Below are 24,370 nucleotides of genomic sequence, written 5' to 3' on the forward strand. Positions count from 1 at the left end.
AAATCCTCCTTAGCACTAACTTCTGTCTCAGTCCCAGCAGCCACTGAGTTATCATTTCAATACCCCTGTGAAATAATACTGCAGTTTGGAATCTAATTTTTGATTAATGCTTTCTTTAGAAAAGTATCGGCAGTAGGTAATGATATTTTCCAGACATTTCTGGAAAATATAGTAGCTCTGAAAAGAGAAGCATATAGGTTTAGGGTTGTCTTGTTTTCCGACTAAAATGGTCATTCCTACATAACAGTGTGATCATAATCTTCCCCTCCATAACATTATTCCGCCATGTTCTTAGGGTAAAGATCAGGGTACTTATTGTGGCATTTGAAGCCTTTCCTGTTGTTGCATCTCCTGTCTGGCCTGAGTACCTCACACTTCTTTCTGTTTGAGACCACCTCAGTTCCTTGAACGGCATCGTCAGATTGTCCCTTTGGCTGGCTCACTCCTACTTTGTCTTCACATCTTGGCTAAGATGTCACTGGATGCAGGAGGCCTTCTTGGAGCTTTGGAGAGTGGGTTGGGTATCTTGCCTTGCCCAGCCCTGCCATAATGCCTGTTATACTGTTGTTACATTGTTCATTGTTCATTTATTTGTATGTTCTCCACCATTAGACCGTAAGCTTCATTTAATTTTTTTTAAATCGACATAATTACACATATTTATAGGGTACTTAGTGATATGATGTTGTGATACATAAAATGTATAGTGATCAGATTAGGGTAATTAGCATATTCATAATCTCAAACATTTCTCATTTCTTTATAGCTAGACAGGAGGAATAAGCTCTGGTGTTCTATGGCACTGTAGGATGACTCTAGTTCACAATAATACATGGTTTTAAATAGCTAGGAGGAGCATATTGAATGTTTCTATCAGAAAGAAATGACCCTTAGCTTCTCAAAGGCATTTGTTTTCATTTTGACCCTACAATTACAAGGAATAGGAACCCATTCAAGCTAGCTAATATAAAAGGAGTTTATTGTGAGGAAGTATTTAAAACAATAAGGAGAACTTCATGGAAATCTAAGGACTGGGTCTGTAAGAAGCTGTATCCCATGGATGCAGGGCAGGAGTTCCTTAGGATGGTGTAGATACATCTCATGGCTCTCTGTGTACCAGCTCTATTCACACCTCTCTGGCCTGTTGGCTTTCTCAGTTCATGCAGTTGTCTTCACGAGGTCTGTTCATGGCCCCAGCTTGCCCACATAGCCTAGAATGTCCCTACCAGTGCTGGAGGACCCTCCTAATCACATGGCTTTATTTCCTGCTCCCTGCTTGTTTGGTTTCTTAGTTTCCCTATTGCTGATTTCTAAGTAAGCGCTCTGGTTGGCTTGGCTCACTTTTTTAAGCCGGGCCACACATGTTGTCATAGGTCTCTGGCCAGCCTGTAGTTGGGCTGTCCTCAGGTCAGTCATCACTCTGGACCAGTTAGATATATTGGAGCTGGAGGGGCTCCATGTATCAGAGCATGGCTGCCAACAGAGACCTTTCTTTTTTGGTTTCTCTCCCTACCTCTTGGCTTACAAGAATGTTAGGCTTGTGTTTTATAGATCTCATTGTATCCTTTGTTGTTTTTCATTCTTCACAGATATCATTAACGGAGCTCAAGAAAAATGTGTATTGCCTCCTATGGACGGCTACCCTCACTGTGAGGGAAAGATCAAGGTAAGGCAGAGGCAAGCATCATCCCCAATCTGCACAAACACCCCTTCTTTTTCCCTTCTCTTCCTTTTCCTCCTCAGTGACACAAATGGGTGAGTGAGCCCTTGACATGGATCATTTATGGGGTGCCTCCATCCTGCCGGCTTTGTCTGTGGCTATGACAACCCTGCTATGCCTATGTCAGCCATGTGGGGTTGGTCAACAATGGCTCTCACTGGTCAGCATGAGAGAGCCTGGGCCATTTCAGGCACCTGCTGAGTCTTTGAAGCTGACTTCCCCTCTCTGTTTCCCAGCCTCCAGCAAGTGATCCTTGAAGGACCAATGACAAGGAACTGCTGTTATTTAGTGTCCAACTCCCCACCCTCTCAGTCCCCAGGCTCCTGCTCTGAAGCCTCCAGATTGTGGTTTAAGTGTCACATTTGTATTTGTGGTTGAGTACTGAGAGACACTTGGCTGCTCTTTTACTTGGCTGCTTTTTTTTCCAGAAATCCTATTTGTATGGCCTGCCCCTGGGGAGACCACTCCCTGCTCAGTAGTTTTCAGAGAACAGTGTCCATTCAGGGATGTAGTTAGGACAGTGGGACCAACCCCAGAAGCATTTGGGTGGTATCCGTGTGGGCCGTCCGTCAACGCTCGTGTGTGCCCTCCTTCACGCACTGTATTTCAGGTACCATGCTGTGGGCTGTTGGAAATGGAGTTCCTGGAGGGGGTGTAGATATCAGAGTCCCATTAGGCACTTGATCTTGATAAAAATCCCTAAGCCACCGCCTCTCCTGGGCTTTATTGCCTGCTGTACCACGACCTTACTCTCCACTCTAAGCGCTTCTGCTGAGGCCTAACGTAAGCCAGTGTCTTCCTGTTAATCGTCCAAGGAGGTGAGCTGCACACCTGGCTATCTTGACCTCGGCTCAGTGACTCTGTCACTCAGTTCTTTAGGCCACAGCTTGAGCCATTCACTCCATCTTCACCATTCTATCCTCGCCTTCCCTGTCAGCAGATGTGGAGGGCCTGTGAATGGGCTGCTCAGAGATGTTCTTCTTGTTTCAGTGGATGAAAGACATGTGGCGTTCAGATCCCTGCTACGCAGACTATGGAGTGGATGGATCCACCTGCTCTTTTTTTATTTACCTCAGTGAGGTGAGTAGCTTTCTGTGGCTCCTGGGGGTAGATGTGACTGGTTGGACTGTTCTGTAGCTGAGTCTGAAATTTGAAAAGCTTGAAAACGTGTGGTATTTTTATGTGGAGGACCTATGGTTCCGTCCTTCATTACTCTCCCTACCTCTCCAGGAATGATGTTTTTCTTTTCTCCTTGAGGGAAAAATAAGCGGAGTTAGTTAGCTATTTCCTTTTTTTCTAGCTTTTCTTTAAATTGTAGTAAAATAGACATGAGATTTGCCATCTTAACCATTTTCAAATGTGTATAGTTCAGTGGCATTAAGTATATTCACATCATTGTGCAACCATCACCACTGTCCCTCTCTAGAATTCCTTGTATCTTGCAAAACTGAACCTCTAGACTCATTAAACACTAACTCCCCCTTAAGACCCTGCTTTCAGTTATTTTGGAAATATACCCAGAAGTGAAATTGATGGATCATATGGTAACTGTATTGTTAATTTTGGGGGGAATTGCCATACCATTTTGTAAAGCAGCTGCCCCATTTTATACCAACAGTGTGCAAGCATTTTAATGTCTTCATATTCTCTCCTACACTTGTTATTTTCTGGTTTTGTTTTTTGAATAATACAAATTATTTAGAGAAAGGAGGATCATTCAGCTTGGGTTAGGTATAAAGAGAGTCAATATCAGGAAATCTCCTGGGTTTGTCAAGAAGAGATGCCACATGATCTGATTCTTGAGAAAAAAAAAATGTTAGAAGTAAGTTAGGTAAATGAAAGACAGAAGTGTATTCAAGGCAGAGAAACAACATAGGGAAAGTTATGGTATCAGTTACACAGTGGGAGTGGTGGGACAATGGACATAGGCAGGGGCTACCACTTGGGAAGTATGGAATACTCTACCAAAACCTGGGAATGTGGGTAGACCTTCTGGTTGCCGATAGGCTTTATCTTCAGGTCCTCTATGCCATCAACATACTCATCCATGCTGTGGTGGAATTCAATGTAGCTGAAGCTCCTGCTCTCTGTGTAGCTATTTTTGGAATTCTCCCAGTGACACTTGAGTACATTGGGTGCATTCTGGGTCCGTACATATGCATGTCTATAGCAGTCATCCCAGTTGTCATTAGCATGTGTATGCTCAATTTGGTAACCTGAGATTTAGATGAACATGTGAGAGCTCTTATCTTTTAGAGCACTTCTTTTTCTCTCATGAGGACATCACATCTATACTCTTGAACGTGGGTAGTGATGTTTTATGAGTTCCCGCCAGTAGATGTTCTTCCTGTGTACAAGCAGCCTGCATAGGATCAAAGCAGGGCCAAGAGCAGGCTCCAGCTCTTTAGAGAGGTTGCCATCTCAGTCACCAGAGCCACCCTATTCAGATTCAGTGTTTGAGTCACTGCTTGTAGAGGGATCAGTGTGTGGATCTGAATAGCAGAGTCTATGTCCTCCTCCTCCTTTTAAAGACCAGGAAGCATTTACTGGTTTATTATAACAGAAACAACTCAGAAACAGCCAGAGGGAAGAGATGCGTAAGGCTAGGTTTGGGAGGGAAGTAACTGAAAGTTAGTTACATTTACCTTCCTTTTTTCCCTAAATCTGAGCGTCATTTTCATTTGTACCCTCGAATTTAAATAGCAGCTTTTGTATTTTTTTTTTTAATGGTTGCAGAGAACTTTATGGGCCACTTGAATTTTTTACAGACTTTAAGGATATCCATTTCACCTAGAACCTCTTGGGAATCAAAACCGGCTGGCTTCCCCTTTATGGACTAGGGGAGGAAGGGGTTGGAGCAGAGTAGGCAGCTTTGGGGTCTTGTGAAACAGGTTCTGGCCAATTCTGAGGTCATGCCTCCACAGACCCTCTGCTGCCCTTTCTTTTTATTCTGTCTCCCGTTTTTGTTTGCTGTTGCTGTTGTTATTTGACCAATAATAACAGCTGGTGATGCCATGCAGGAAGGAGAATACCTTCATTTTTGAGGCTAAATAAAATATTCTTGCCATAGTTTTCCTTTTGTGGGATTCAGATGCCTCTCTTTTCTTTGCCATAGGGTGATGGGGATAGAGGCCAAACAGTATTGCTAATAGGGCATGTGGCCCTGTTTCTGTGGGGTTTGCCCCTCTCTCAGACTATTACTCCTTTTGCCTGGGTGCATTCAAGTTACACTTTTTGGGGGGTCCAACTGGGCTCCATGATTTTTTGGGGGAAGGGGGACAAGGTTGTTCCATTGCCATCATGAAAACCCCAGAGCTAACATAGTTAAAATACCTCTTGGAAATGAACAGCTCTGAGAGTTGGGTGTGTGAGGCTCCTCATTAGCAGGCTGCTGGCAAATTGACTTGATAGCATTTATCTGAGTTTCTGGCTTCCGGCTTGGGTGGCTTGTGGCCTGCCTTCTCATTTCCTTCTCCAGAGGAGTAAAGCCTGGGGCCATGCGTGAACCTTCACTCTAGTTGAAAAGTCAATTAGAAGTACCTCTCCTGCCCTGAGGAAAAGGTTCCTCATTTAGTTTAATTTTCAAAAGTTTTATTCCCCTTTCTACTTGAAAGAATTTAGCCAGAGTCTGACCAAGCTCCATGATTGACAAGCTGGGCTAATTTCATGCCTTCCTAAGCCTTTGCATGTTGGGGTATACTGCCGAGGCAGAGGATTTTACATTCCCATACTTCCATCTCCTTGGAAGGCATGGAGAGTGATCCAAATGGAAGAGACTGCGGTTATTTGTGACTTCTTTCCCTCCCTTTGTCACACCTCACCCCTGCTCCCAGTGAAGTATATGGCTAAGCTGAGAGAAAAGTGAGGTTCTGGGGAAGGGAAGTAGAGAGGAATACGGGATGAAGAGACATGATGGATCACATATCACTTGCTATCTGAGGCTGAGTATTTCATTTTGGAAAGAGCAACTACGTTTTCTCTTCCTGAGGTGTGAAATACGCTTCATTAGCTCATACCACTCTCTTCTTATGCAGATATCGGGTGGTCTTTTTGTTGCTTGGCTGAATTCTGTTCAGTGAGCAGTTATTGAATTCATTGTCAACAATTAATGAAAACACATTTTCTTGACACCACGTTATGTGTTAATCATTGTAAAAGCAACAGGAAGAAAGGATGCAGGTAACTGAACCAGGAGAATGGGTGGAGATAACTAGGGACCCCTTCTTACAAGTTTTAATCTGAATATAACCCTGAACCTCAGGGCTTTTCTATGTTATCATAGCATTGTAATAAGTACCCTGTGAGAGTTAAAGGAGAATGTCACCAATATGGTCCCTTCAATAGGAATACTATCTTAGAGTCACACCTGACATCAGCTTCTGTTTCTGCTGCTTTCTCAGCTCTATGAGGTCACTTAACCTTTTGTGCCTAGGATTCTTCCTTTATGAAATAATAGGAATATACTTAGAGTACAACCCGGCAGATAAAAGACACTCAATAAGCATAACTGACACTTCCGTGGTTTTAAATGTTGTGATCTTTTTGGAATAGTTGTGGGGTGTCACTTAGCCTTGGACATTATATGTGGGAACATTGTTCCATTTTAGAATTAGAATCAATTTCTGGTTCTCATTTACCAGTGTAATGCAATTTTAGATCCTTTGACTTCTGGTAATATAGAAATTCAGCTGTTTCCCTTAATGCCTGTTTTTAAATTGACAACGTGTGTATGTATTCATGGTATACAACTTGGTGTTTTGATATGGGTCTGCATTGTGGAATGGCTAAATCAAGCTAATTAACATGTGCATTACTTCACATACATATTTATTTGTGGTGAGAGTATTTTCCCTTGATTGGTCATTTCTGGACATGATACTTGGGTTTGCACTGGAATTAGCTGCACGTATGGACCTAGTGCACCCTACCATTGTTAATGTGAGATTAGTAGAGATGTTTTGTAAAACCGATTAATTCCTTTTTAGTATTTTTAAAATCCTGGACAATATCTGTGGCTTTGTAGAAGCTGTTGGTTCACTTGTGTGGTTTTATTCTTTCCTGCTGTCTTGAAACTTTCCTTATTCTGTTATTTAAGTTAACTCTGAAACCTGCATTTTTATTTCCTGTATCATCTAGGTTTCTCTTGCAACTGGGGAGATGATTGAGAGAGACATCTTCATTTGAGTTGTTAATGTGATCAACACATGCACCAGTGACTTTTATTCTATTCCTAATCCTTATTGAAAGAGCCAGTTCTTGTTTTGATCTATGTTTAACATCAGAGCTTTAACAGATGCCAAAAGGACATGAAGTAAAATGTCTCTTGTATAGTCAGTCACTAGTTGAATTGGAGCATTTAGATTCAGACCCATCTTAAGAGATGGTACTCTTTCTTCATTTTTCTTTCTTAGGGTTGTCTCAGTTCACCAGCTTCCGCTGAGTTATGGGATTAGAAACTTCTGTTAGTACTTCCACCCTCACCAACTTGTAGTCTATGGATCTTTTTTGGTTAAATCCCAGGAAGCAAAGCCATCAATATTTTTCCTTAAAATACCCCCACAGCTGTTTGTTATATGTCTGATGCTGTACTAGAGATGGTAGAGATAAAAGCTGAGTGGTTGCCTTTCTTTAGAGGTGGGACTTTGGGGCAGACAAGAGAAGAATGAAAGACTATTGATGCTCCACTGTACCAGACACCTCAAATACAGAATAACCCCATTTTATTTAAGTGACTTCAGCATCTGAGGATTTTAATATCCACGGGGGTCTTGAAACCAGTCCCCAACAGATACTGTGGGTCAGCTATACACAATCTTATTTAAACCTCTTGCCAACTCTAAAGAGTAATGGAGAGCCAAGTCATAGATAGCTCAGAGAGGTCAAGTCGCTTATCCCCAAAGTCCTGCACTTTTTGTTCCTGCTGTCTCCTTTATGATGAAGGAAAACTGATCTTAGGTAGCTGACTTGCAGCCATTGACTTTGCATTCAGTTGTATGGTTAAATCCACTTGTGATGGGAAAATGGCTCTAATTTAGCTAACTTGAATGAATAGATCTTCATTGCTAGTTTTCTAATACTCCATAATTTCGATACCCTACGCCTCCAAAAAAACACAAACTCTCTTGCTGCCATAACTCATGAAAACCAGGTGTCAGCCATTCCAAGTGGTAGGAATGAGCAAATGATTCATTAGGCAGCCTTGTATTTCCAGAACATCAGGCAGTTCATTTTCTGTATCTGTTTTCGTGAGCCATGTAACTACTCCCATTACAGAGACAGGGCCCTATAAAGTAATTACTCTGAATGTCATTGTTTCAGGTATATTAACTTAACCATCTGCAGAGCCTTTTACTGCTATCAGCTTTTACAAAATTTAGAATGAATTTCTTCATCTCTGTTGATATTATGTTGATAGATGATACTGATGTATTTGACACTGGCCCTTTTTTTTCTTTTTAAACAGTTGTTACAGAACCTAGGAAGCATCATACCTTTCCAGAGTTCCTAATTTGTTTATGCTTTTCTTGTATGCACTTCTGTTGCCATTGCAAGTAGAGTTGCTCTGAAATAATCAAATTGCCCAGTGAATGACTGCTAGATCTTAGGATGTGTGCAAGCTATTGCTTCAAATGCCAATTTGGACTAGATGCATGAGAGTGTGTCTATGACTCTTTCACAAAGGAGCAAAAGAAGCAGTTTCATGCCTTACTTGTCAATCTAGTTCTTATATTTCATAAACAACAGACGTAAAGGTCTTTGCTTCTTTCTGTTCTCCCTTGGCAGTATGTAAAACTAATATTGGCTGAGCATGTAATTAACCTTGAGTTTAAATTCAGCGTACTTAATCCCTTGATTAATGCTAAGATTAATGCCCAACAGGAAAGGTTGAAAGCTTAAATGTTTGTGAATGCGAGCATGAAATGAAATCCTAATAACCAGTACAATTATTTGGATTTATGAGCTGTGTTGGCTGCTAAAGATAACTTGGAAATGGTGTTGCACAGACTAATTTGTCAAAGTGGGCAGTGATAAAGAATAGACTGCTTAGGTTACAGGACAAAACCTGAATGTAAAAACAACTAACGTTTTGGGGTGGGTCAGGGAGTACTTTAAAAATATCACCAGATTGTTGCCCGAGAATACCAACACACACCATTCAAATGTTCAGCCATTTGACATGGGAAATTCCTTTTCCTCAAGATAATATTTCTGGGCAGTAAAGGAGGTGGCAGAGATTTATGATCATGTTCTTTTCACCTTCTCTGTTCAGCCTTTATTGGTATCTTTTTCATCTGTATATATTTGTTGCTCTTACTACCTGAGTTCTAAGACATCCTTAGTAAAAGAATTTAAAAAAAAAAAAATCCTGAGTTTACAGAACAGTATTTGTTAGTCAGCCTAACTGATCTCTTAGTTTCTCCCTTTAGCCCCTCACCCACTAAAGTTCTTAGCAACACTTCCTGTTTATGAATGTTATATACCACAACATTTATATTTAGACTTCTTGTTCTGGCCTCCGCTCTACAAAAATCAGAAGGGCAAAGGACAAGGCTTGCCAAAACCCAAATCAACACTTCTTTGACTGCTTCTTGGAACACATGTGGCAGGATGGGGCTTCAATGCTGTCATCTCCAATTTGTTTTTTATACACATTTAAATATTGTCTCATGTGATTTCTATTGTATGACCCTAAAAATACTTTTAAAATTATGTTTTAAACTTTTTAATATGCAAAATTTCCAGCATGTACTACAAAAGAGTTTAACAAACTCCTGTGTGCCCGTGATCCATATTCAACAATTGTCAATCCATAGCCAGTCTCATTTCATTTATAACCTCCTCTGCTTCATTATTTTAGGACAAATCTCAAGCATCATATCATCTGTTTCAATGTGTATCTCTAAAAGAGACTTTTAAAACATACTGTACAACTATTCTCATTATAACTGCTAATACTATTTCACACCTGAAAGTTAACATAATTCCTTCACATCAGATTAGTATTCACATTTTCAGGCCATTGTATAAATTAAAGTTTATTTATTTGAACTGGGTTTCCAGTAAGGACCCTAAATTGCAATTGTTGATGTCTCCTAAATCTCTCTTCATTTTAGGTTCTCTTCCGTCTCTTATTTTTCCTCCTTCTAATTTTTTGTTAGAGAAACTGCTTCATTGCCTTAGAGTTTGTCTTACTCTGAATTTTGGTTACAGCCCATGTTGTTGCATAACCTGGCTCTTTGCCCCCTTGTATTTCCAGTAAAGTGATAGCTAGCTCTGAGGTTTGATCAGAATAGTGCCTAATATTGTCTGTGCAAGTTATTTCATGGATAATGGTATTATATACTTGAGTTGGGAGGCACATAATGCCTGATTTCTCCTTCTCTCTCTCTCTTTTTTTTTTTTTTTGATGTTAGCAATCATTGATCAGTGCCCAGGTTAATTAATTCATTAAAGGTACCTTCTTAATATATCAGGAAAACTTCTGTGCAGAGATGTGACTCTTCATCAGGTATGTGATCACCCTAAGAGGAAATTCATAGAAGAAACCATTTATTTCCCAGTTCGTTTCCTAGAATTTCCAGCTTTTCTTCTTTTTGCTTGCTTGCTTTTTGTTTTTTATTATCATTATGTAGTAATGGATTAAAACATTTGAACAATCCATTGCAGTTATTTTCTTACTGATTGTCAAGTTGGCCAGTGAGGACCTATTCATACTGCTTTCTCAGACCTTTTGACATGACCATGGTAGTTTGTAATAGTTTTCTTGTTCTGTGGTATGCCAAGATCTTCCAGATTCATCTTATACAGTTCCTGCCCTAGGCCTGGAACCAGCATCTCTAAGAACCATCTTGCTCCCCTGGCCTGCATACCACCCCAGTTTCTCTTAGAAATAATGCTTAGGGGCCACAACCTGAGTGCCAGGAGCATTAATTGCTATTGATTTTTTTCTGGCTGCTGGAGATTTAACAATGAATAAACATTCCTCATTATGGTTGTGTTATGTAAGGAGAGATAGCTAGCAACATCAAAAAAGTAAGATGTATCATCTAGATTGTAGTGCATGCCTGGGGAGAAATACTAAAGAGAGGGCAAGAAGTACTTATGAGAAGTGATGGTGTCAGTTTTGGATAGAGTGGTCAGGATAGGCCCTACTGAGAAGGTGAGAAAATGATGTTGGACCATATTTGAAGAAAGTGAGGGAGTAAGAAGTGCAGATATCTGACAGATGTTTAGCAGGCAGTGGAAAGAGAAGTGCAGTCGCCCTGGAGTGACCATTAACACCTAATGTTAACAACAAGTACAAGGAAAGTCATCTCCACAGAGAGTTTTGTCTGTTTTGTTCTCACGTACAATGATGTCTGGCACATGGGTTTATTGAATGAATGATTCTGTCTGAAGCATTTTTTAAAATTGGCTATAGTTTTTTGTTTTGAGTGGGTAACTTCTAGCTCTAACCCTTCCAATCTTAAAAAAAATGTCGTAAACTTTGTAACATTAAAATCCGCTAAGACATTTGAGTTGAGACATGAAGCAGGGGCGTTTTGAGCACTGATTAACACATTTAATATACAGGAGTCCTCTCTTATCCATGAGGGATATATTTTAAGACCCAGTGGTACCTGAAACTGAGAGTGGTACCGAACCCTCCATATACTATACTTTTTTCTTCTTCACAATGTTATGGCTTCTCTTTGGCATATCTGAATTGCCAGCATCATTACTCTTGAGCTTTGGGGCTGCTATTAAGCAAAATAAGGGTTTATTGAACACAGGCACTGAGATACTGAGACAGTTGATCTGGTAACATAAAGGCTACTAAGTGACTAATGTGAGTGGGTTGTGTCTATATCATGGATCCCCTGGACAAAGGAGCTGTTCCAGCCCTGGGCATGATGGAGCAGGAATCACAAGGTTTCATCATGCTACTAAGAGCATTGCGCAATTTAAAACTTTTGAATTGTTTATTTCTGGAATTTTTTATTTAATATTTTCAGACTGCAGTTGACTGTGGGTAGCTGAAATATCAGAAAGTGAAACCATGGATAAGAGAGGACTACTGTAATGCTCTGTAATATTATGAGAACATACAAGGGCTCAGATTAGACTGTTAGAATGGAATGAGCCAATTGTATTAGAAGGCACAGCTTTCTTGCCCATTTTTTATTTTCATTGTCACTTAGCATAATTGCACATTAAACACAAAAAAAGAGCTATATCATTGTTGTCTAAAATATGACTACCTCTTAAAATTGAGTGACTTTAGTTGTCAAAATATCCTTATGTGGATACAGACCAGTTGGGACCAGTTTTGCCAGCATCCAGTGGGAGCTGTGCCTAGTGAGAGTTGCTATAGAAAGTATCTCTATGCATTATCTGTTTGGTTGGCTACAGAGGAATTTATTTGCTGCTTCTCATGTATAAGGGAAAATTGGCCTTTCTCCTCTTAGAGCAATTTGGGATGGATTATTGAAAGTGTCTTATCCTCTTGTTAGAACCCCACTGGTTTTGTGGCACACTGAACACTTACTACAGCATCCCTTTAAATTCTGCACCCCCCCCCCCACCCCTGATATGCTGAGCAGAACTCTCATGGATCCCTCTGGCCCTGTACTCTGTCTCTTGCGGGTAGCCAGTTCTGTACTTTGTGTTAATAATATTCCTCCCTGTCTTGTCAGGGGGCAGCAGTACAGTGTTAGAGGAAACACACAAGACCTGATTTGCTGTCTGGATCCCACCACTTCCCTATGTGGCTTTGAGCTTTCCCTTGAGTTTTCAGTCTGGTTTCTCTTCATTGAGGTCAAGATAAAGTCTGCTTTGCCTCCCTCAGTGTATTATTGAACGGTTCCAATAAAATGAGAACAGTAAAGCGCCGCATAAGTGGAAAAGAGTATCATTATCATGAGTCTCTTTAGTGCCCAAGTCATGCTTTTTGATTTATTCATTCACTACTTAACAAATACTAATTGGACATTACCTGTGTGCCAGGTACTGCTTTCAGGACTGGAGATAGAGTGAGAACCAGACAGATGAGGTTTCTGTCCTCAAGGAGCTTGCATGCAGATGGGGCAGCAAACAATAAAATCAGTATATAAAAGAATTGCCTCAAGGGTTGAATACTCTGAGGAAAAATAAACTAGGGAGGATGCAGAGTGGCCAGGTCAGTGGGTCAGGGAAGGCTTCTGTAATGAGAAGTTTGAGCATAGTGTGGAAGGAAGTAAGGGAGTGAGGCATGGAGCACTCTAGAAGGAAGAGGGTTTCAAGTAGAAGGAAGAGCAAATGCAGATGCCCTGAGCTGTAGGGTTACCAGATAAAATACATTACAGCCAATGAAGTTTGAATTTCAGGTAAACAATGAATTTTTTCAAATATAAGTATGTGACAAACGCTGTGTGGGACATACTTACACTAAAACAAAAACTGTTGTTTGTCTACGGTTAAAATGTAATTGAGTGCCCTGTTTCTTTTCCCTAAATCTGGCAACCCCACTGAGGTAGGAATGAACTTGCATGTTCTTGGGACTTGCAAGGAGGTTGGCTTATGTAGGGTAGGGTGAATGAGGCATACAGTGTAAGAGTTGAAGTCAGATTCTATAAGATCTTGGTATAAATTCTGGGTTTTATTCTGAGAGCAAGGAGAAGCCATTGCAGCATTTGAGTATGTGTAGAATGTGATCCAATTTTGGCGTTTCGTTTGCTCTTGCTACATAGAACAAATGGTAGGAGCAAGAGTTGGAAGCAGAATTGTTGCTACATTCATTAACCGTACAGTACTGCCACGCAGCGGGAGTATAATCACTTTAAAGGATTTCATACAGAAGACCTAGGCGATGATACTCCAATATTGAAGACTGGACTGTGTTTTTGGGACTGTAGGAACCAAAAGTTTAGCCAATGTGCTTCAAATAGTGATTGAGCATACCAGCTCTGGGGCAAGACAGGTGGCATTTCCATCTTTAGCTGTGTCTAGTCTGTGCTTTGGCGTCTTCATCTAGCATGATAATTAGCCTTTCTCAAGAGGTTATTTGAAAAGACCAAATGAGATGACGTGTGTAAAGGGCTTATCCTCATGCTTGGCTCCTAGTACATCGCAACTTTTATTCTTTGTCTCTCCCAGCCCACTCCCCCTACACAGCTCTTCAGATAAGGAGTCGGACCAAAATATTAATCAACTCAGGTGTTGGTGCAGAGAACTAGTCTAGAAAGCTGAACCACTTACCACTTACATGAGTAGACATCCTTTACCATCTGCATTTTATCATTAAAACTTTAGAAAGTAGAGGAATCGGGAGTTGGCATGTGGTAGAGAGAAGTGCAGGGGGCTTACTTTTTTTTAGTGTATCCCTTAATGAGTAACTTCACTGGATGTCATCAGTACAACAAATGTGTATATGTTTATGTATGCATGTATATATAAGCGTAATCAGTGTGTCAAATGAATATTTAGATATATAGTCAACTGTATTGATTTGATATATGACCAACTAGCCTAACAGGATGACATAAATTCTATCTTTCAGATCTTATAGGATAATAAAATTAAGAGGGTTACCTGATCCAACTCTAAAGTAGATGAGAAAACTTGAAAGCCAAATGGTTTAAAATTACATGCCTAGTTATTTGCAGAGTTGGGCATAGAGTCCATTTTGACTGATCCCAGATTCAGTTATCTTTCCCCACTGAAATAGGTCTCTTATCCCTCACTAAGCTTGGCCTAAAGGTAACTCTAATGTATCCTGGTCAGAGAGGCAACAAATTTCAGTTGTCACTCAGCCCTGCCACTCACTAGAGAAGTTACAGTGGCAAATTCACATTAAGCCTTGACTTCATCCCATGTAACATGTTGATAGTACCTGTGTTATAAGGCCCTATGGGGAATTAAATTGTGTAGTGTGTGTGTGTGTGTGTGTGTGTGTGTGTGTGTGTGTGTGTTACGAAGCCCAACATATTCTAAGCCTTCATACATGATGGTATGCTTATATAACTCCTTTAAAAATTATTCTCTTAATGTTCATTGTGAAATGTATAATATGTAGATTAGCAAAAAGAAAATGAAAAGCACCCAGAACACCATCATCCAGAGACAATCTCAGACTTCTCGTATGCATTTCTCTCATTTAGTTTTGATTATACTTAAATCATCTGAAAAATACAGCATGAAATCCTGTGTGTTGGTGACCCATTAGAACAGAATATTTCACATTAATCATGAAAGAAAAAGCCATAACAAAGACTAATCATTATTCTTTCAAAAGAATAGAACATTACTACTAAGAGTTTTGCCATATTATAGCTAACAACATGCATATATACATTGGATTTATTAGTTTTCACAGTAGCTTTATTACTTTTTCTTTCCATCTTTAAACTCCAACTTGAGCTGTCTTATGTATCTGCCAGCAACTTTTTTCCCCTTAATATAATGAATTGTCCATCCTACAGACCTTAGAAATAAGTCTGACCAGATTAGACTTCTAGGGACTCAGAGAATGCTTTGATTCACAATGTTCATGTTTAAGCTGCAAAACCCTTTTTGTTCAAAGAAGTTTAAATCACTATGAGGAGGAATGTCAAAAAAACAAATTGTTGTATTTTATATCTCCTTGTTCAAGAAAAGGGATTTCATAGGGTCCTTTCCATGGAATGTGCATTGATGTTCTAAAGTTTTAGCCTGGCTGGTCTTTGTTTGTTTTTGTTGCCTCTTCATTTTGTGGCCTGAGGCTAGTGAGCTAAAAAGATTAGTTCATGTCAGAGTTTGCTTTCCAATTGAAGGTTACTGGAGGAATGCTTCTCCTCAATCAATTGTTGTGTGCGTGTTGCCGTGAGCTCAGACAGTTTTAATTTCTTAGACTTATGGTGGTAAATTGTAGGCTACTTTTAAGACTGTCCAGTCCCTTCCCTGGCAGAGGGCTTGAGGGAGGTCTTTCCCAGGCCATAAAAGCTGGGTAGAGATGGCGTTGATGGCAGGGGGTTGGCGGGGGGAGGCAGGGTACCCAGTGTGTCTCCATACTGAGGGGAAATATAAAATCATGTCCCAGGAAGAGAGTACCAGGAGCCACAGTTGAGAAAGTGTGAAGGAAGGTGGTCATAGACAGCTGTAGGACGCTAGGGCTCTGAGAGCCAAGAGTAGAAGAGCTATTGAGAATGACTTGAAATAGAACCATTTTCAGGTCAAGAAGGTGGTGGGTAGGATTCCAACTTACAAGGGATGTGAAGGACCTCTTCAAGGAGAACTACAAACCACTGCTCAATGAAATAAAAGAGGATACAAACAAATGGAAGAACATTCCATGCTCATGGGTAGGAAGAATCAATATCATGAAAATGGCCGTACTGCCCAAGGTAATTTATAGATTCAATGCCATTCCCATCAAGCTACCAATGACTTTCTTCACAGAATTGGAAAAAACTACTTTAAAGTTCATATGGAACCAAAAAAGAGCCCGCATCACGAAGTCAATCCTAAGCCAAAAGAACAAAGCTGGAGGCATCACGCTACCTGACTTCAAACTACACTACAAGGCTACAGTAACCAAAACAGCATGGTACTGGTACCAAAACAGTGATCTAGATCAATGGAACAGAACAGAGCCCTCAGAAATAATGCCACATATCTACAACTATCTGATCTTTGACAAACCTGAGAAAAACAAGCAATGGGGAAAGGATTCCCTATTTAATAAATGGTGCTGGGAAAACTGGCTAGCCATATGTAGAAAGCTGAAACTGGATCCCTTCCTTACACCTTATACAAAAATTAATTCAAGATGGATTAAAGACTTACCATGTTAGACCTAAAACCATAAAATCCCTAGAAGAAAACCTAGGCATTACCATTCAAGACATAGGCATGGGTAAGGACTTCATGTCTAAAACACCAAAAGCAATGGCAACAAAAGCCAAAATTGACAAATGGGATCTAATTAAACTAAAGAGCTTCTGCACAGCAAAAGAAACTACCATCAGAGTGAACAGACAACCTACGAAATGGAAGAAAATTTTCACAACCTACTCATCTGACAAAGGGCTAATATCCAGAATCTACAATGAACTCAAACAAATTTACAAGAAAAAAACAACCCCATCAAAAAGTGGGCAAAGGACATGAACAGACACTTCTCAAAAGAAGACATTTATGCAGCCAAAAAACACATGAAAAAATGCTCACCATCACTGGCCATCAGAGAAATGCAAATCAAAACCACAATGAGATACCATCTCCTACCAGTTAGAATGGCAATCATTAAAAAGTCAGGAAACAACAGGTGCAGTAGAGGATGTGGAGAAATAGGAACACTTTTACACTGTTGGTGGGACTGTAAACTAGTTCAACCATTGTGGAAGTCAGTGTGGCGATTCCTCAGGGATCTAGAACTAGAAATACCATTTGACCCAGCCATCCCATTACTGGGTATATACCCAAAGGACTATAAATCATGCTGCTATAAAGACACATGCACACGTATGTTTATAGCGGCACTATTCACAATAGCAAAGACTTGGAACCAACCCAAATGTCCAACAATGATAGACTGGACTAAGAAAATGTGGCACATATACACCATGGAATACTATGCAGCCATAAAAAATGATGAGTTCATGTCCTTTGTAGGGACATGGATGAAATTGGAAATCATCATTCTTAGTAAACTATTGCAAGGACACAAAACCAAACACCACATGTTCTCACTCATAGGTGGGAATTGAACAATGAAAACACATGGACACAGGAAGGGGAACATCACACTCTGGGGACTGTTGTGGGGTGGGGGGAGGGGGGAGGGATAGCATTAGGAGATATATCTAATGCTAAATGACGAGTTAATGGGTGCAGCACACCAGCATGGCACATGTATACATATGTAACTAACCTGCACAATGTGCACATGTACCCTAAAACTTAAAGTATAATAATAATAAAAATAAAATAAAAAAATAAAAAAAAGAAGGTGGTGGGGCTCACCTTGGGGTCCAGCTTTATTGGTAGCATCCTCTACTGGTGGGTTAAGCTTGTTAAAGGACCCTGGACAGATCAAAAGAAAACAAAGTTAGGGATTAGGAGGTTGTTACTAGCCTTCAGCAAGATTTTCCTTGAATGTTATTAATGGTGTTCTTATTTAGGAAAATGTTGCTCATTTGAGAGCTGTTTGTTTCAGTACTTGGAGTTATTGCCAATGCTGGCTTTCTTCCAATCCTGGTAATCCTCCGAGGTTTCCCAGAGAAAGAAACGCTTTGTTTGGTTTTTCCCTTCTCCCCATGGGATAATTGGTTTATGTATAATTTAATTATTTTGTTAACCAGTTATCCTATCACAGCATACAAAAACAACCTTAAAAACCCACCTTCCCGCTCTGTGCTAAGATGTTCATAATTGATTTTCCCACCATTACGAGTGCATGTATAACAGCGAAATTTCTTGCTAGAAGCTGAATTGGATTGACTCTATATTTTACATTTTCAGGAGTGCCCTTGGAGCCTTAGGAAGTAATACCCAGTGATTTAGAATAAGAAGAACTAAGATAAATGATCAGTTTCAAAGAGGCATTACAGTCTTCAGGCTTCTGTAGGGAAGTCATCTTTTTAAAAATCACCTGGGACTGTATTTTCATCACAGTGAATCTTGAAAGATTCTTCTTGCAGTGGCAGAGTGAGGAGAGAACTTTATGAATATCTGGTCTCGCTCATGTCTCTCCTCTTAGTTGATTTTCTTTAGTCTTGTTTCATCTTTCCCCATCATGCTATTCCTGGGAAAACTTCATCCTGGTGGGTGGCTGGTAAATTTGGTTATTTACTTGGTGTAAGGTTTATTTCAAATCTCTACTTTCCTTGCTCATCCTATTTTTTTTTTTTTTTTTTTTTTTTTTTTGCGGGGATGGGGGTGGGATGGGGTGAGGTTAAAGATCTCACAATCAAGTCTACAATCCATTTGAAGCCTTCATGTTATAAATATGCTTTATTGAGTCCATTTGCACAAATCTAATTGGAGCTAAATAATTCGATCTGGCCTAAGAATACAAGGTACAGATGTGCATAATGCTACTGAGACCAGCTTGGGCTTCATCCACTTGCAGGCTTTTTCTCTGCTGTTTTTCCTCATTTTTCTCATTTGTGGAGCTGCAGATATTGCCTTTCATGGTCATGTTGTTGTCAGATCCCAGTAATTAGACTGTAGGCCTCCAAGGCAAGTTGGTCTTTTCCTTTTTATGAGTAAAAACCATTTTAGCTTTCCTTGTGGGGAATCCTTTTGAGTCTCTGAATCATTCACAAATATGGTAAGGTCTAATTTTATCCCGTAAGAAGATAAGAGAATATTTCACTTTTCCTATTCAGAGATTCCGCCCTCTCCCCAAGCTTTGCTTCTCTCTGCTTATTGCTTTGGGATCATCTGCAGTGGCAGATGGCTTTATGCAAATCAGGCCAATTACTTTGGTTATAGTAAAGATCACCTTGCATTATGAGTAACTTCCAGATTAAGTAAAACTGACATGTTTCTTTGAAAACTTACCCAGACTGAGAGGGCACACTGTCTTGTGCTGACCCATGAGGCTATAGTTCCACACACGTCTCTGCCATCTTAGTGACCCCTTTAAGGACATTCCCTCACTCTACTGCTCATTAAATTTTATAGATCTACCGGCCATAGAAAAATTATTTTCAATGCCTGTTAGCCATATTTCATAATCTCATTATTTATTAGTAAACGGGTGATAATGCTGTCTTCAAATTTTATGGCTAGTTTTGACAGAGAACAGACATCAATATAACTTTAATGCATTTCTCATTTTTTTTGCTAGAAATTAAGTTGCCTAATAGTCTTTGATAACCTTTGCTGAAATAATTTCTATAGAATCAAGTTCTTTTTTCCTTTCTCTTTCCTCCTCCCCTCAATTTCTAAACCTTATTCATTGACAGAACAATCCATCTTCCAGAATGGCTCTCACAAGATCATCAAGGTTTTTTTTTTTTTTTCTCCTCCTTTCATTTCTTTCTCAGATAGGTTTTACCACCTTATTTCTTGAGATAGTGTGAAGTAAATAGCTAGAAAATGAGGGAAACCTTGACCAATTAGCCTTAAGCTATCAGTGGCATTCCTAACTCAGATAAAGGATTGAGTTCTATGGCTCCAATGCCATTCAATTTCCTTTCCAGATATGCCACAGCAGATAAGGATCTTTCCTGTCCATTTGCTAAAGGGTCACAGAGACACCTTACATTCTCATTCCCCAGTGGCAATGTTTCAGTCTTTTAACTTTCTGCCATTAGACTGCCTTTCCTTCTGGTACAGAGATGTGAGGCTTAAATGACTAAGGAATTAATTGCTGTAAAGTACTTCGAAGGACAGATGTAAAGTATAATCTCTTCCTTCTGACCTTTGCTGCTGATTGTTTCATCTGAGAGGGCACTTGTATCTGGAATACTAGCTAAAAGCATGGGAATTTGGCTAATAATAAAAATAGCACATATTAATATAGTGCTAGTTGTGTGCCAGGAGCTGTTCTCGGTGCTTTTTATGTATATTAATTCATTATAGATGAAGCTGCATATTTAGTGTCACTGATGCTTTTTAGGTTGAAAATTGGTGTCCTCATTTACCTTGGAGAGCAAAAAATCCCTACGAAGAAGCTGATCATAATTCATTGGTAAGTGATTTTGGAAAACTCTTTCTAGACTTGTGCATTTAGGTCAGATGCCAAGTGATACATGTGGAATCTTCTAGAAATGCCAACTATAACCTGAAATAGTGTTACACTGAAAAACTTCTGTATTCGTCTCTGTGGAAGTCTAAGTGACTAAATCAGTCAACCATTAGCATAGGTTTGTTTACTGAGCAATTCTCTGAGGGTTCCTGAATGATAGGCTACTGATATGAGTAAGACCTGGTACCAGCTGTGGAGGCCCTTAGTGATCTAATAAGGGTGATGGCAAATAATGACCATCTCTGTCACAAATGCTGTAATATAGGCCTGTGGGAATTAATGAGGAAGAGGTCATTTTAGTCTGCAAGGTTCAGGGTAGATTGAATAGTGAAGGTGACATTGGGGCCGAATTTAAATGAGTGAGTTTATATAAGGTCAAGGAGAAAAGGGTATCTCTCGTGTGGGAAAATGAGAGCATGGCAGTTTCAGGGAGGAGAGCATGCATGCATGGTTCAGTTGGCCAAGGCCATAGGTGACTGGATGAGCTAGGCTGAAGATGAAATTGGGAAGGTAGGAAGGGGACTGTGAAAGTACTTGTTGCCACATTAAAAGCTTAAGTCTTTACTCTTTAGACCATAGATCACTAAACTTCTACAAAATACCCAGATAGTAAATAGTTTCATCTTTGCAGGCCATATTGGTCTCATTGCAGCTCCTCAGTTCTGCCATTGTAGCACAGAGAGCAGCTGTATATGATATGTAAATGAAGGGGCATGGCTGAGTTCCAGTAAAATTTTATGCACAAAAACAAGCTGTGAGGATTTAGCCCAAGGGCTGTAGTTTGCTGTTCCATGCTGTAAACCACAGGAGTCGTAGGATATTGTTTAGTCAAGAAGGGAAATGAAACTGGATGTGGCGGCTCATGCCTGTAATTTCAGCACTTTAGGAGGCTGAGGCAGGAGGATTGCTTGAGGCCAGCCATTTGAGACCAGCCTGGGCAATACAGCAAGACCCCATCACTACAAAAAATTTAAAAACTAGCTGAGCGTGGTGGCGTGTGCCTATAGTTTCAGCTACTTGGAAGGCTGAGGTGACAAGAGGATCGCTTGAGCCCAAGTTCAAGGCTCCAGTGAGCTGTGATTATGCCACTGCATTCCAGTCTGGGTGGGAGTGTGAGACCCTATCTCAAAGGGGGATAAAGAAGGAAAAGAGATGAGTGTTCAGAATGAGCTATGGTGATTACTGAAAAGGTGGACTCAGCATGTTTGAGATGTTCTATGAAATAAATACTGGTTATTATGTTTCTCTATTATTCCAATCACTGGTTGTATCCAGCTATATTATCCAGAGCATTAGGAAAAATATTCTTCCTGGCTTTTAAGTTATTCTGTTTGGAATTTTAAATTGTTCTCACTCATGGCAGAAAAGTAGTATTCTTGGCTCTTTAAATTCCTTAGAAAACAATGAATTTTTGTTTGGACTGGGACAAAACCAGAAGATGAGCATTTATTTCCCTATTTAACTCTGTGGACAGAAAGAGGCTTTCTGGCAACTTCCACGTTGTCAAACAGCCTGCTAAGAATTGACTTCAGTTTTCTTAGAAGTCTGCTGTCCTGTGGTAGATCCAAGTGGAACAGTAAATTTGAGTGCTGAGAATTTCAAGGTACATCAACCATACTCATTATAAAAACTGCATTTTAACATAGCTCAGGGCTTTGTAATGCCTGTGCTGCTTTTCTCAATTTCTAATTTTTTAATGATGTCCCTTTGGGCAGATCAGCAGTTTGCAATCCTGGGACCTTAAAGTCAAAGCTGCAGCAGACAAGACTTACTTTTGAAGCTCTCAATTTAATTGACTAACCCTTTTAAGTTTTCAGATGTCACATCATGAAAACTATTATGCTTTCTGACTTTTTATCTTCTATTCATTTTATTAAATTTCTGTTGCTAGGCGGAAATTCGTACAGATTTTAATATTCTCTACAGTATGATGAAAAAGCATGAAGAATTCCGGTGGATGAGACTACGGATCCGGCGAATGGCTGACGCATGGATCCAAGCAATCAAGTCCCTGGCAGAAAAGCAGAACCTTGAAAAGAGAAAGCGGAAGAAAGTGAGTTTCTTATTAATTCAGTGCAGTTAGATGCCAGTTTTCTTTTAAAATTTGATTTTGCTTGGAAACAAGACTAAGAGAAATGTCATATCTCAAATGATATTCCCTTAGGGTGAATCTGCTCAGTCTCTTGTACAGCTGTTTTTGGGTTGTCCTTTCCCCACTTACAATGCTCCCACTTAGCAGGGTCTGGCACAAGTTTCTTGGGTGAAGCCAAGCAGAATATCTGCCTGTAAGACTTTTCCTTTGAACCTGTCTTTGTCAGGGTATCAGGAAACTTTCCCCCATTTCCTTACCTGAATCCAACCTTCGACAGCTTCCTATTATATCATCATGAAAATTTTGTATTTTTGTTGTTTTTCATCCCTGGCTTTTGGATAGCCAGTGAGTTTCATTGTTACTCTGTCTGGTTGGTGCTTCTGCTTATGCCCGTAGGAGAGAGAGAGAGAGAAATTTGATTAAATTTGAGCCAGTTTCTTTCTAGTTTATGAGGAGAGGCATGGAAAACCTCTCGAATACCCCTGGGCTTAGAAGACTTTATGCCCTGTTAGCTATAGATTTGGTGGTCTGGCTTTAGATTAACTGTTCTGATTTCAGAACTGAGCAAAGTGAGTAATTTGCTCCCACATCTAAAAAACTTAAAAATGAGTTTGCTATTCCTAATCCAACTAATTTGATATGTTTGAAAAAGAAAATAAAGATACATTTGCAGGATCCCAAGTCACAGTTTGCTAGGTCAGTTTTGCCTAGATCTCTTGAATTTGTGAGACAACAGGACCACACATTCTGTCACCAAATGGTTGTGTATGGAAGAGCATGTGTTCAGATGTGCAGGTGGGCTGTAAAAAGAAAGAAAGAATTTTTCTGTATATTCCTGTGGAGTAACCTCGAGGATATATTGTTAGGTGAAGAAAAGTAGAGAATAGTTTACATTATTTTTGAGAGAGAGAGGGAATTTATATCTATGTATACATAAAGATATATACAGATACATATATTTGCTTCTTGCTCTTAGTTTGAAAACGTATTTTTCTTATTTTGATAAACTAAAATTAAAAATAAAGGAGATGGTGATGATGGTTGCACAATAATGTGAATGTGCGTCATGCTACTGAACCGTATACATTAAAATAGTAAATTTTATGTTAGGTAAATTTTACTACAATAAGGAAAAAAATGGTCCAATTATTAAGGGGAGTTGGGATTAGCATGGAGGCAACAGAAACTGCCATAGAAACTAGACTTCTGAATATATCTGACTTTGTAGATTTGATGCTGGAATCATTTTATGTAAGTGTTAAACAAAATGTTATTACCAAAAACTAAAAATTAAAAGGAATATAAAACAAATGAACTGACTATATATCCATCCAGTTTTGATGGAAGCACACAGAAAAAGACTGTTCTTAGTGACTTCAGAACACAGTAAACTGTACACTTCTGATGGGATATCACAAAGGATAAAAACTGTAAAAACATCTTAAAACCATTTTTATTAATCATGTAATATGTGGTAGCATTGATATTCTCATTCTGAATCCATTGTGAACATTGGAGTAAAGCAGATGAGTAATTATGTTAGTGTCTTTGAGAAGTGGGATTTGCAGTGTGGAAGAGAAGAATTAATGGATGGTAGGATTGGTGATGTTATGTAAAAACACTATGACCTTGAGTTTGAATTGGAAGCACCAGTCTAAACTCATGATTTGTTCTATCTTTGAGGAAGAACAAATTTCCTAGCTAGGGCCACTATCAGGCCTATAAATAGTAATAAAATTGAGTCCCTTAAGCCCCACACTTTAGTCTCTAAATGCTGTTTCTACTAAGTGGTATAAGAGGTTCTTGGAAAAATGGCTTATTAAGGTCCAAGACAGAAGTTGTACCTGTTGAGCCTACAACAGTC

General features: G+C 39.6%; 1 protein-coding gene and 1 pseudogene across 11 annotated transcripts in view; one reads left to right on the forward strand and one right to left on the reverse strand.

The window, feature by feature from the left end:
* Nucleotides 1–24,370, forward strand: part of MGAT5 (alpha-1,6-mannosylglycoprotein 6-beta-N-acetylglucosaminyltransferase) — a 330,522-nt gene that overhangs the window by 191,453 nt on the left and 114,699 nt on the right. For 9 of the 11 annotated variants that reach the window (XR_010150065.1, XR_010150064.1, XR_010150066.1 and 6 more), the window contains 4 exons: nt 1,590–1,666; nt 2,711–2,800; nt 20,286–20,357; nt 22,306–22,467. Coding sequence is in view for 8 of the 11 variants with exons in the window: in XM_009443346.5 (XP_009441621.1) it covers nt 1,590–1,666; nt 2,711–2,800; nt 20,286–20,357; nt 22,306–22,467 (401 nt within the window). In the remaining 3 variants the exon portion in view is untranslated. The remainder of the gene's footprint in view (nt 1–1,589; nt 1,667–2,710; nt 2,801–20,285; nt 20,358–22,305; nt 22,468–24,370) is intronic. The other 2 variants (XM_063791119.1, XM_054679006.2) reach the window with 1 other exon arrangement.
* LOC107973651 (epididymal secretory protein E3-beta-like) lies at nt 3,656–4,140 on the reverse strand (annotated as a pseudogene).

The sequence above is a fragment of the Pan troglodytes genome, chromosome 13, assembly GCF_028858775.2.
Source record: "Pan troglodytes isolate AG18354 chromosome 13, NHGRI_mPanTro3-v2.0_pri, whole genome shotgun sequence".
NCBI lineage: Eukaryota > Metazoa > Chordata > Mammalia > Primates > Hominidae > Pan > Pan troglodytes.